The 14,373-nt window shown below is 36.7% G+C and overlaps 1 protein-coding gene across 1 annotated transcript; it reads right to left on the reverse strand.

Moving 5' to 3' along the window:
* Window positions 1–116: 116 nt before the first annotated feature.
* Window positions 117–13,887, reverse strand: LOC307158261 (annexin A1-like). The gene is made up of 13 exons (XM_079870687.1): window positions 13,779–13,887; window positions 13,556–13,637; window positions 13,311–13,416; window positions 9,294–9,388; window positions 8,560–8,673; window positions 8,319–8,409; window positions 8,163–8,242; window positions 8,015–8,071; window positions 2,041–2,134; window positions 1,840–1,935; window positions 1,419–1,477; window positions 449–571; window positions 117–190 (listed from the first exon to the last, which is right to left on the reverse strand). Exons 2-13 carry the CDS (start codon window positions 13,607–13,609, stop codon window positions 134–136), a joined length of 1,026 nt encoding a protein of 341 aa, XP_079726813.1. The 5' UTR covers window positions 13,610–13,637; window positions 13,779–13,887; the 3' UTR covers window positions 117–133.
* Between the last annotated feature and the right edge of the window lie 486 nt (window positions 13,888–14,373).

The raw sequence follows: 14,373 nt of genomic DNA on the forward strand, positions 1-14,373 counted from the left end.
TACAGTGTGCACAATTGACATTTATTCCATATTTAAATGTAACACTTTTCATGAGCCAACTATGGGGAGATTAACTGGTGCTGACATGGACCATTTAATGAATGTTCACATAATCCAGACATGTAAGAGATGATTATTGAGTTCCACAGAGAGTCAGCAGAATCTTCTCATGATCTCCTCTTGTTTCCTTCTGTAAAACCAGAAAAAGGATTTAAATAGGACAGTTATTGTATTTAATAGGACAGCATGATGAAACAGGCAGTAATATACAATGAAAAAATAAATGTAGAAAGGGGGTTGATTGAATTAATTGGGAATAGATTCTGAAAAGTGTCCGTTTCATTCCAGAACAGATGTGATTAAGAAAAAATTTGGTCTTATTTTTTTTTTTATTTCATGTTGACTTTAAGCTAGTTGGTTAGAGCTTTTTAAAATTATGGAGACTTACCAGAATGTCCTCCTGAAGAGTTTTGCCATACATCCTCTTGTATTCTTGAATGATTTTCAGCAGGTCAATTTCTGAACGGCTCACAATGATTCTAGTCAGTGTGTCAGTGTTGGTTCCTAAACCCTAGAAATCCATAATTAGTTAAAAGGTCATGAAATGGAAAATCAAAATGTCCTTAATATTAATTTTTTGTTTTCCACCCTTCTGAAACACCAGGATTTGAAATCGGTACAATCATGACATTACGGTTTTCCTCTAGATGCCATACAGATGCATTAACATGCGTCTGTAAATCAAGGAGGTGTGCTCATCTCTGTCCATCAATTACAAGAGTGATACAGCTGTGAAATGTCAAGAAAGTTGTTCTGTCCTTGGTTGTGGACAAACTGCACTTCCAAAAACTGGACATAGCTACTCTTCCAAAAGAACAAAGTATTATAAATGCATGGATGAAGTTTATTTTCAACAAAGTGCCAAAGCGATTAAACAACAAAGTTCCCTTTCGTAGTCAAACTCTGATGCCGCATCATGGAGTTTACGCTTTTGGGAGCGCCATCAGTATATGAAGCACGTGTGAAGAACACACCAATTTATTGGCTGACAACAGTCCATGGTGTCACAAGCGGAGCACCCATAAGTATAAGTCAAGGCAGTGGGCATTTACTTGCGTTTGAGATGTAACGCCCTTTGAAACTTACTGTTTTTAACAGAGAATGAAAATGAGGATGGAAAATAAATTTCTTTACAAATATTTGAACTTTTTTGGCACAAAAAAACTTTGCTAACATCATAGGCTAACCTAAAGAAACATTATATAAAGATCTGAAATGCATTTTTTTGCCCCCTTTAAATTCATGTGAAAATATCTAAATAAAGAATGGCTGAGGTCTGAGGATATCAAAAACATGTGTAGCATGTGCTAGTAATGGACGTGCTGGAATACGTTCCATACATTCCTTTGCAACTTTACCTTCATAGCCAGGTGGAGCTTTTCTGCAAACAAGGCAGGTTTGTTCCAAGCAGACTTCACTATAACATGAAGAAAAAAAAAAGACAGTGAGAACAGCTTTTGCAAGAACCTTTTTCTAAACATGAAAAATAAGAATGTTGTGAGGTTTGTATGTTTGTAATAGGCTGTTGTGTGTGCACAAACCGAATACTGTATGTGACATTGTACTGCTTGATTTAGTTTCTATTGTATCTTTCTACCTATCTTTGTGTGATAAAGTTTTGTGTGAAACTACTGTCTGGATCCACCCACAACATGCAGAGCTGGAAAAACAAGCTTCCTAAATAGTCTTTCGCCACTGGAGCATTTAACATGTCTAGAATCTCTTGCAAACACCCACACATAAATACACACAACCTAAAATGAGCACTTGTTTCCTTACCCAGTGTCATCAGACATTCTTCAAGGTTTCCATGCAGCTCACTCTCCAGAACTTTGGCTAAACCCTTCTTGCTGTATTGGCCATAATACTGGAAAACTGTAAAAACATTTTGAATAACACTAATAGTGCCTAAAAATAAGTAAAGTCAGCTATCATAAGTGTATCATCTATATTCTTTTTTATAAGTGGTCTTCAACTTACTTTTGCACAGCTGAGATTCACTCCTGGATGTAAGGACATCAATCAGGACGGAGCAAACAGTGCCAACCCGATTCTCTCCTGCATCAAACAGAGCCTGAGAAAACAATGAAGTGAACTGGGTAGAGCACATGCACACCAATATACTGGCACTTACATGTCCTTACACACTGTCAGTATATTAAAACCTATAATGCATACATCTACGTCCTATTTTACAATATGTGTTAACCTTGTTGTAAAGCCTGCTTGTGTGAACAACTTATGTTTTCCTGTCCACTGAACAAGAAAACCAACAGAAAAGGTTATCTAGGTCAACTAAGAAACTTCAGCAAAGAGCTTGACCGTCAGGAATTCTGAGAAGGAGGACCCAGATGCAGAATAAGCAAGGGGTGTAATTTATTGACAGCAATTAACTGCACAAGATAGGTGAGGTAGGAATACAGTCCAAATAGGGCAGGGCACACAACTGGAGAACAGGTAGGTCCAAGATGAGACAGCAAAGACGTGACGGCTAAAGATGGAGACAAGGCAGCGGCTCAGGAAATCAGAGGCTCAACAGTTGGTAATGAGACTGGATGTAGCACCAGACTAGCTGCCAGACCAGGAGAGTCAACGACCAGGGTGCAACAGGATGCGGGGCAGGAACCAACGCAAGACAAGACAAGACTGAACAGGCCAAGACAACAAGTAATAAAAGCAAAATAAAACTGATAATGAGACTAGAGAAAAATAAAGAAAATAAATACTGTAATAATAGGATCTGTCAAAATAAATAAACAAAAGATCTAGGCTAGATATAAATAACTGAAACTTGCTAAAAGAATGTTAATTGTGTTTAAATATGCTAATGAGGCATTGTCTAATTAAATATGCACTAATTTGCATACATTTCTAGAACAAAAATCTGAACAATGGATGAAGTCAGGTTAAAAAATATTGTTTCATTTATTTGATATATTAGAGCCAAAGGTTATTACAGAGGGGATTTTGGATATCTCTATTTATCACTCCACAAATCAGAAAATACAGTCAACAGACAAAAATAATAAAATTTTCACCATTTTTTTAGGAATAAAATGTTGTACAAAATCAGTAAAATTATATATGAACAAACCCCTATGTAAAAACCTTCATAATATAGATAAGAATAAAACGGTAAAGTTTGGTGTATGTAAGTGTTACTGAAGTGTAGATTTATGGCTCAATGTAGGAGGAAAAACTCATTTAGAGAAAACGTCCTTTAAAGATATATACTTTAATTGAAATCTACAGATGCAAATAGATAAAGTGCTCTAAAATGTACAGTTAAAAGTGTATTTTGGATGTTTTTTGTCCACTAGTCTGAAAAAACACCTTATGAGAAGCCCAAAATCTCAAAATTGACAGATGCATGAAAAAACAAAAAAACAAAAAAAAAACACTGTTTTTGCCTGTAGTTTTTCCCCTTAATAATCAAATCAAAAATAAGAGAAACCCAAAATAATACTTGGAAGAACTTGATCAAGATAAAGACCAGGGGCCTCATTTATAAAACTTTGCGTATGATTTGCGTCATAAGTGGCGTACGGATGAAACATAGGACGTGCGTACGCACAGAAATATTCGGATTTATAAAACCGTGCGCACGCACATCCTACGCAGTTTTCCCTTAATAAATCACAATCAATTCTAAATGTAGCGCAGCTTTTGCGGCTTCATGTCACGCCCATAGTTGCCCATAAATAGTCCGTGAAACGCCCACAAGTTAATATTCATCGATTGCGAAATCATGGCAAACACAGAGAGGAAAACCAAGAAACGTAACTTCACTCACGTCATTACGCATTGTGACGGCATCATGGCATTTTATTACCATCCATTTGATTGCATCTGACAAGTTACAGATGTGTTATGAGTATGAATTGCATAACATGCCAATATTATTGCAGAACATATTTCACTTTTCTTTTAGCAAATATGTGTTAATTTGCATTTCTGTTCTAATCTTCGTTTGATTTTGTTTGTTTTACACTGCAGATCGATCAAACGGGTGTTCGTGTAGGCTGTTAATTGTAGGCTAAGACTTGCTTTGTGAAGTCTTCATGTTATTTATGAGAGGCAGTATTGCCGTTTATTTTACACAACAGTCTACAGTTTCACACACTTTCACGTGTTTCTTCCAACTGCCGACGGTGTCGCCATTTCTCATTTCACCCGTTTTTGTGCGTACGCCTGGGTCAGAGTGTGCGTGAAAGACCGCACATTTTCCCGTCAAGTTTGCTTTTTATAAATACCAATTATTGCGTAGAGAGCGGAGTACGCCTTCTTTTGTGCGTACGCAACGTTTATAAATGAGGCCCCAGGGGTCTCATTTATAAAGCGTGCGTACGCACAAAACGGGGCTGGAAACGTACGTACGCCAGTTCCCACGCAAAGGTTGTGATCTATAAAAAACAAACTTGACGGGAGAATGTGCGCACCTTTAAGCAAACTTTGAGCCGTGCGTACGCACATTCTGGAGACAAAGGGAATTGGCGACACCGATGGTGAGCTGGAGTTAAGTGTCTTTTTGGTCACTTTTAGACAGAAAATCTAAAGAAAATTAAACATATACAGAAAGATAATACAAATACAAATATAATTTCACTCACCAAGCCTGTCACTTGAAGCAAATATCCATCCCTTCTTAAATGTCCGCGCCAGCGAGCGCGTTGGGCCGTTTAGTGAAACTGACGCAAATAACAGTTTAAATAAATCAAATAATGATTTAAACTATGTTTTACTTCTGATATAAACATTTAGATTAAATATGCCATTCAAATTAATGGAGTTAAGCACTTAAACATGAAATCATTACTGAGAAGTTACAACATTTTTATATTCAAATTCAGTCAATAGAAATATTTGTTGTGGATGCGATGTTTTTGAACATTTTTCCTCTGGCATGCTGTGTTTTAATGTTTTAACCACAGAGATAATTGCTTATCATGATAATACCCGATTGTCTGAGAAAATAGTTTCGTGCAAATAATGCCCAAGGCCTATCTGTTTCCATTAAAAATATAAATCAATTAAAAATACAATTCGGCCAGTGGAAAAGATTGAGAAAAACTTTCTCTGAAATGTATTTTACACTATTTGATTAAACAAGGCAAGGATAGGCAACTACTTGATTTTTATTAATGGAATGTGTCTTGTACCGTTAAACGTTATCACGTGGATGAATAATCATATGCAAATGATGATCTGCATAGTAAAACTAGGCGTTGTAAGCTCCATATATGGTTAATTCGGGGAGGAGACACATGTGCACACAATCTTCCGCTGACTGGGATTTATAAAGTGAATTCTGCGCAGGTTCTGGCGTACGAACGGTTTTATAAATCTGAATATTTTTTTGCGTACGCCATTTTTGGCTTTCGGGCGCACGTACACTTTTAGTAAGGTTCCTACGCACAGTTTTATAAATGAGACCCCAGAACTTGACTAGACTTAAAATCAGGAACAAAGAAAAAAACTTTGCAGAGCACATGAGGAACAGGTGAACACAATTAGGCCAACGACCAGAGAGTGAAGCCAATTAGAAACTCTTACTTCCTGGGGGTCCAGCGTACTGCGCAGACTCAAACTGAGCTCGACGACGTAGATGTGACGTGAGCAAACCGTCTGTCTTCTAGTAGCTGTGCCAAGATCAATCTGAATCATTACTTTCCGAAACTCGCAGAGACGGAGAGCGTGAGTAGGAGCTGTCCATGATCTTGGAGCAGGAGAAACTTTTTGTAGGTGTTCTGATTAATTATTTTGTCATTTTGCCTCGACGTCCTCCCGATTGCCCGCGAGCTTCTCCTCCTGTCCATACGGTAATTTCCTACTGCGCGACAGAGAGTCGCGTGGCTGTGACGCAATCGTTAGCCTACTTTTACAAAAACTGCTTCTACAGGGCCATAACGTAAGCTACAAGGTAATGGAGCGTTTTATACATTTTCGTGTTTCTTTAGAAATAAATAATGGACAAATGGAGTCTTTAAACGCCTCAGATGTAAAGTTATTCGCTGTCAAAGTGACGCCAAAATGAATGGGAGTCAATGGGATGCTAACAGCAGGTGGGGTTCCGCTAGCCAATGGCGGCGCCCGGGGGTACCTTCAAAATAATACAAATCCCTGCCCCCCTGGACAAAACAGACAAGATTGTCAGGGCAGGTCAGGGCAGGTCAGGTCAGGTCAGGCCAGGGCAGGGCAGGGCAGGGGGGTCTGATGACTCAAAAGGCAGCAGACAGGTCTAAAAAGAGAAACAGTGACATCTTCAGGAGAGGAGGACCCTGACATTGTTGTCCTCCTCTCCTGAATATGTCACTGTTTCTCTTTTTAGACCTGTCTGCTGCCCTTTGAGTCATCAGACCCTCCTGCCCTGCCCTGCCCTGCCCTGACCTGCCCTGACCTGACCTGACCTGACAATCTTGTCTGTTTTGTCTTTGTTTAATGTTTCCTTGTTTGTCTTGTAACAGCATTGTTCAGCTTGTATCTCACCCTCCACTCAGCACAGGTACAGCAGGGTTCAACAATGGTAATGGCAGCTAAGTCGGCCAAGAAATGACTGGTCGCATATGAAACAATTAAATCAGTTAAACCTCACTGCCCACATCTCAACAACTGCCAGGTCATGAAGATTCCCATTTTGTATTAGCATTGATGGTTACATGAACAATCAGCATCAATCAGCATCAAACTGCTAGTAGAATTAAATTTTAGGGCTGTACCCGAGGTAAAGGCCACCCGACACCCCTCTAACTCGATCATAGTGTCAACCACGCATGTATGAGCCTCTGTTTACCATATTTGATGTGCATAAGAAAATAGTCTTCAAAAACAAAACAAACTTTTCAAGCAAAATAAAATTGTATAAAGTACTTTTTTCCCCTTCCAAAATGTAATGTAAAGTATTCAGTTGAGTATAGTGCAAATACCTCAAAATACTTAAGTACAGTAAACAAGAAAAATTACTTAAGTAGTTTACACCCCTTCTTGTCCAAATGCACTTCACTTATCCATTAACTCTACTTAAGGCTTAATAAAGGCTAAAATAACAGTAATAAATAACTATTCTGGTTTACTATCGAAATTCAGTATTATAACACTGCTAAAATAGTTGTCTCCTCTGTATCCATTGCTTTTGTTATCAAGAGATGCTTTGAATACGTGCTAAATGAATAAATCTAAATACACCAATAATCACCCTCTTTTTAAGTAGTTCCAGATGCTTTTTCACATTAATCTTGATTGGCAATAAAAAAATCTGTAGAGTTCATAGCCTTAAACTGAACCAACCAGCTTCAAAATGAAAAGCCTTAAACTGAACCAACCAGCTTCAAAATGAAAAGCCTTAAACTGAACCAACCAGCTTCAAAATGAATCACAACACAACATTTGATATGAAGCAAAAAAAAATATCAGTAAAAAACACAAAACATATTGTACATATTGTGCACTGTGTAAAATTTAGGATTGATTATAAGGAGACAATGCAATTATGCCACAATGTTTCAATCATGTAGAATACAATTGCCGAATCACATATGATGTGAAAGCAACACATTTGCTAGTACCTGTAACTTGCAATTTTATGTTTTAATCACAGATGGCAATAGAGAGGCCAAAGTTCCGTAGTGCACTTTTTGAAATCTAAGTTTCAATATTAACTTCTTGTATAAAAGTAAAGTAAAAAAAAAAAAAACCCTACTAAGTAATATCACTCATAACTGTGTTGTGTTGTTTGATGTTGCCTAATTCAAATGACACTGACTTGTAGCCTCTTAAGAGGAATACACTATAGTGTATGGCAACAATGAATGAGATACTTCCAGATGCCTACCAACCAATCCAAATTCAGAACAGGTTACATGGAAATGATTTATACCCAGACAAATCAGCATATACAAATAAATCAGTTCATGTGATCAGAGTTGTTACAATGTTGCAGTGGAATCAGCCACAGTACCTTTGCATCACTCTTTGCAAGCCCATCATCAATTTTATAGTCTTCACTCCTGGTAGCCTGAAGTTATGAGATATTAATTTAGCACACATAACAGATTTAGCTTTCTTATCGTGTAACATAAATACATTAAACACTGTTATTTTTGTACCTTGCAAAGAGCAAGCAGGGTAGCTTCGAGATGTCCACTAAATTCACTTTTAACATCTTCCTCCAGCGTCTTTCCATAGACTATACAATAGAAAGAGGTTCAAAGCTACATCTGCATTCATAAAGTACTTGCATGTATTTGGATCTGTGTTGTCACCTTCTTTGAAAGTATTTTTCATTGCTGTAATCTCCTTGTTTGATCTTGTCCCTAGAATTTCACTTAAGACAGCCTCGTTTGTCCCAAGACCCTGATTATCAGTTACATTTTAATAGAAACATATGCTTTTTAAAACATATGGATATATTAATAGACAACATTTTTAAATAGTTTTACATTTTTTTTTTTTTTTTTTTTTACAGAATAAGAATTATTGAAGAAAAAATATATAACATTGTACCTTCATGGCTCTTTTAATTTCAAAAGCATCATACTCAGGCGGTGTCATCAGCAAAGCAAGGACCACCTCCTCAAAATCTGACTTTAGAGCTTTTTTCAGTGCATCTGCCAGAGGCTGAATCATAAAAAAAATATATATATATAAAGTTATTTACATAATACATTACAATTTTCTTTTACAGTCTAGACCAAGGTTAAGATCAAGGCACACAAATGATATTTTGAATGTTAAATTGTATCCTAGGCCTGGTCTCTTTAGATTCCTTGGGTCATACAGAATACAATACTCAGTGTTCCAAGGTCAGACATACTGCCTGCCAGCCTATTTATTTATTTATTTATTTATTTGTAAAATGCTGTATTTCATGCACAGAAAAAAAAAAGACCTAAGATTACCATAAAAGGTTGGTGAAAGTGCCACCTGCTGGTAAAATGTTGTACATTTTATCTAAATTGGCTTATTAAATTTTAAACAACTGTTCTGGCACAATCATATATCATAAAAAACTGGCACAGAACATGAATCGTGTTTAATGCAGTTTACACAACATCGTTGATGTGCTAAATTAAAGTTCATATTTCAATTAAAAATAACTGAGAACTATGAAAGGACAACCTCAGCATGTTACATATGCCTCCATCCATTCCTCCAATCTCACATTTACATGGCAGACCATCTTTACACATAAAAATAGGCCAAAGACAAATGTAATTGGAGGATGTGAAAATGCTTACTTTTCCTGTACTCTGCTGATAAGCTGCTTTGACCTGTTGTCTTTGTGCATTGCTCCTCTTTGCTAGAACCTCCACAATGGTGGCTTCATCCACACCTTCATGAGAGGACAAACCAAAATCAAAAATGAGCAGCTTTTTCAATGCATTTGATCTTGGTGGACTAGATCTGCACACTGTTGGGCTGTTGATTATTGCTGCTGCTGTTGCATGAATAGAGACGTGCAGAGATGACATCAAAACCCAGAAGACTAATTCACCACTGGTTCCCTTGAAATGGGGATTTATAAATAGTGATTTTTATTTTATTTTATTTTTTATGAGTTTGTGAGTTTAAGGTCAGTGGTAAACAAAACTTTATGTAAATTAGACACCCCTTATCGAAAACGTAACTTTTGAAGCTGTTATTGTTAATAGTCAAGAGTTTGGCATATTGTTGAATGATTAATGCTGCTGTTATATTTGAATATATGCCTATTTCTGTCATGAAACTCTAGATGATGGGTGCTGATGATATTTACAGTGTAAAAGGGATAGTTCACTTTGAAATAAAATTTTGGTATGTTTTAGCTTACCTCAAGGGCATCCAAGATGTAGGTGTCTTTTTTTCCGCAGTAGTTTCAATTTTGATATTTTTAGGTCAAACCGTTCTTGTCTGTCAGTCATTTAATGCAGGTCTGTGGTCACTGTCTCAAAGTCCAAATTAAAACAATTCCCCATCGTCCAAATTAAACAATTCCCCATCGTCCAAATTAAACAATTCCCCATCGTAAGTACACATTGATGGCCTAAGACACGAAACGAGCGGTTTGTGTGAGAAAACGAACAGTATTTATATAGTTTTTTAACTCTTGTACACAGCCACGTCCAAGTGATCTGAGGGCGCGCGCGCATCCTGGTGTGTGACGTGTACGCAGACTGGTGCATAGATATATACACTAGATGTCGCCTTGGCTACGGCAGTTCATTGGAACGAATGCCGTAGGCAAGGCGGCATCTATTCTAGTGTATATATGTCTATGCACCAGTCTGCGTACACGTCACACACCAGGATGCGCGAGTGCCCTCAGATCACTTGGACGTGGCTGTGTACAAGAGTTAAAAAACTATATAAATACTGTTCGTTTTCTCACACAAACCGCTCGTTTCGTGTCTTAGGCCATCAATGTGTACTTACGATGGGGAATTGTTTAATTTGGACGATGGGGAATTGTTTTAATTTGGACTCTGTGCATGCTCTTTGAGACAGTGACCACAGACCTGCATTAAATGACTGACAGACAAGAACGGTTTGACCTAAAAATATCAAAATTGAAACTACTGCGGAAAAAAAGACACCTACATCTTGGATGCCCTTGAGTTAAGCTAAAACATACCAAAATTTAATTTCAAAGTGAACTATCCCTTTAACTACTTGACACAAACTGATTGGTTCATGTCGCATCTTCAGCCAATCAGCTTGCTTGCTCAACAGTTAAATTGCTGGTTACCATGGCAGCTTGCTAAAGGTGAAAAAAAAAAGAATAAAGAAGTTGTCTGTGTCGGAGGGTTTTATTTCAATATTCCTACAGTTTTCTTAGGATTGAAACCCGGAGAACACCCACAAGCAAATATTATATTATTTTTATTTAAAAAAAAGAATTAAAAAAAGACAAGAACATTTTGGACTGTGAGTGTGTCTAGTTTTCGATGTAGAACAAATGTTCAAGTATGTTTACCACAGACCTTATTTTACGTTTTTTATTTAAAGAAAAAAATAAATAAATAGGAAAATCTCTAGGGAACCAGTGGCGAATTAGTCTTCCTTTTGAAATCATCCCAGCACCACTCTATAGGCATACATAAATCCAGTAGCAGATCTAGACAGGTGGAGCTGAGGGAAGTGGAGGGTTTCATTGGAACTCTGATAGTATGTTCCAGGACCAGCTTACAGCAAAAACTGAACCAGACTATTTAAATGTTGAGCAGACAAGCTCATTGGCTGCAGAATTAGAATAGGCTGTGCTAGTAAATGATGTGATTGTTAGCAGATTGCATTAGCCTGCTCCATTAAGAGTTTCAAGACTGAATTCGATATTTGGTGTTGTTGTTTCTATTAAAAAACAAAACAAAACAAAACAAAACAAACATTTCAATTAATTGGACATGGTCACTAAATGTTCTTAAAACAAATGTGTAATTTAATTTGATTTTGAGTTGATTTTGACATTTTTCGTATAATATAAGTGATACTTCACTTGACTGTACAGGCTATTTTTGTATCTGATTGTGTTGATATACACTAAGTAAACAAAAAAATAGAGAAAAACATATTTTGTGAAAATGAAAGCGGAAGAAACACCAAGAGCATATGAACATTCTGATTAATTATAGATTAATACAGATTCATACAAAATAATTCCTTGGTACATAAACATTTATTTTTGTCATGCAGCCTGTTTTGTCCCAGTGCACATGAATTAGTGTCATGTAGCCAGTGCCTCTTTGCTTTTCAACTATTTATTTATATGAATGCATTCTAAGAACGTTTTTCAGGTATTGCAGGGGTGTGTCCTCCACACCTTTTCTAAAATAAACAACATAACCCTTGAATACACATACATAACATATATCTAGCTGAAAATGAACAATGTTTTTCATTCCTTTGTCGAAACACACATTCTGGTATCAGGGACATGATGTTTACAATGTATCTACACTGTGAAAAAAAAAAAAAAATTCTGTAGAAAACCAGAAAAGGTAATTTTCTGCCAGGACATTATCCATTAAGTTCATGGACCTTTAACCCTAAAACACAATGCAATGTGTAATTCAAAATACACATAAAACACCTGAGAAAAATCAAACCTTTAAATCTAGACAGGTGGAGCTGAGGAAAGTGGGGGGTTTCATTGGAACTCTGATAGCATGTTTCAGGACCAGCTTACAGCAAAAACTGAACCAGACTATTTAAATGTTGAGCAGACAAGCTCATTGGCTGCAGAATTAGCATAGGCTGTGCTAGTAACTAATGTGATTGTTAGCCTTTAAATCTGCAGTCCGAAACAAAATAAATTTGAGCAAATACATAACCAGGCAGTGTTCAAAACTGTCTGCTTGCCTCAATTCAAAATGGTAAGCTTTTAATAATGTTTTTAATTCCAGAGGTACTGGTGGATTTCCGTGGGAAATTCGAGCATGTCTTTGCGTCATTACATCACATGTACACATTAAGAAGTTGTCCCGCTAGTAGGCTATGTTGCGTGTGAGGATGTTGGAGGTGGAGATTAATAGCCTTTTCTCACAGCACTTGATGTAATTAAACTTATCAATTTGATGGCGGATCCAGAAAGGTTCAAACAACAATCACCAGTGACAACTGGAGATTCACCCGTTGTAAAATGCAAAAGACTTTGGACTTCGGAGTGGCTACAGAAAAAAAGAGACTGCAACCGGGCCCATGCGAAAACAAGGATAAATATCGGAAGGGCATTAAATGTAGTCACGCAATGCTGATGTTGTTAACAATAACAATTTGAGAACAAAGTATAATTTGCATGGTTTGACGTGATATGATAGTTAGATCGTTAGATTTAATCAACGCGATTTACTGCAAAGCTTTTTTCACGCTATTGGTCAGAACAAAAGTGAATATTACTTACTTGTTCCGATGACATTTTCCGGTGAAAATTCTTATGTTGGTCATACTTCCAAAAAGTAGAATCTGTGATTGCGAATGACAGTATCCACACTGGCGTGGTGACTGACAGCCGCACATTCTCTTCAAAACATTGGATTTATGGATTTGGATTTATCCGCGCTGTGCCGTGCCGAGGCACAACCCATGTAAAGTTGATAATTCCGCGAATAACTGCAATTCCAGATTTCGAACAGAGATGGCAACAAAGAGGAAAAACTACGGACTGCAGCTTTAAGTAAACTTCCTTCAGAAAATTCCTTCATATTACCATAGTACATTGGGGCCTTTTTTTTTTTTTTTTTTTTTTTTTTTTTTTTTTTACCAACTTTGAGTGTATTTACCTTTGGTCTCAATGGCTTTCTTCAATTTTTCAGCATCATTTTCAGCATTAAAGTTTGGATCAGCCTTGACTGTTCCAAAGTATGCTGTCTCAGCTCCTTTAGAACCCTGTGATAAAACATATAGCAAGTGCTAAAATATCAGATCATGGACTAATTATTAAGTAAGTCATTAAGTAATGAAGTTGAGGTGTATTTAATGTGTGTTGGCATACAAAACATTGATTATGTATATATTCTGAACTTACCTTGCTACTGTCATCATTACTAATTTTCTGGAGAAATGTTTTGAAAAATGCCATCCTTTTAAACCTTTGTATCTATAACAAGCTAAAAAAGAAATGCAAGGTTGCACTTATGAACAGCTATAATATTTTTAAATCATTCATTCACTGTCAAATGTCTTCAAAGAGCTTTGTTAAGATAAGTTATTCAAGAGGACTGTAAAACACATTTACAATGATATCTCACCTGTTCCACTGTGAAGTGAGAGCTGGACTGACTGAAATGGGTTATCTCAGGAACATAATTGCGCCTTTTATTCTTTTGGCTGTGTGGAGGAGTTAGACCAGGTTGTTCTGGTTGTACCTGTCTGTAGTCATTTAATATATTTGCTGCACTCGCCTCAAACTGTACGATTTGTGGATTGTGTAAGATAAACTGACATGCAATACAAAGCCTAAACATAAAACATGTACATGAAACATTGTTCACTAGATTTTGCACAAGACTGTGCACATACTTCTATTAGTTTTCATTTTCTTCTATTTTAATCATATTATTGTGCACAATTATATGAGCATAAGTGATAGTTCATCCAAAAATGAAAATTCTGTCAACATTTAATGTTGTTCAAAACTCCCATAACTTATGTGGAAGGCAAATGGGAAAGAGCACAGTGAATATTCTTCAAAATTTTGGTTGCACAAACCCTCTATGGCATGACTTTTTATTTTTTGGGGAAACAAATCTTTCACGCAATTTTTTGGGAGCTTGGGTGTGGTAATATATCCATCATAAAATAATATATCCTGCACCCTGATAATATATTCATCATAAAATGTGA

This window comes from Squalius cephalus (assembly GCF_949319135.1).
Source record: "Squalius cephalus genome assembly, chromosome: 5".
Lineage (NCBI taxonomy): Eukaryota > Metazoa > Chordata > Actinopteri > Cypriniformes > Leuciscidae > Squalius > Squalius cephalus.

What these genes read in the sequence shown, in the direction of transcription:
- LOC307158261 (XM_079870687.1), bottom strand. Translation starts at nt 13,609, where the DNA reads ATGGCATTTTTCAAAACATTTCTCCAGAAAATTAGTAATGATGACAGT. An exon ending in GAAAAATACTTTCAAAGAAG is followed by an intron (nt 8,243 to 8,318) that starts GTGACAACACAG and finishes TCTATTGTATAG; the next exon opens with TCTATGGAAAGACGCTGGAG. An exon ending in CTCTTCAGGAGGACATTCTG is followed by an intron (nt 191 to 448) that starts GTAAGTCTCCAT and finishes CTGGTTTTACAG; the next exon opens with AAGGAAACAAGAGGAGATCA.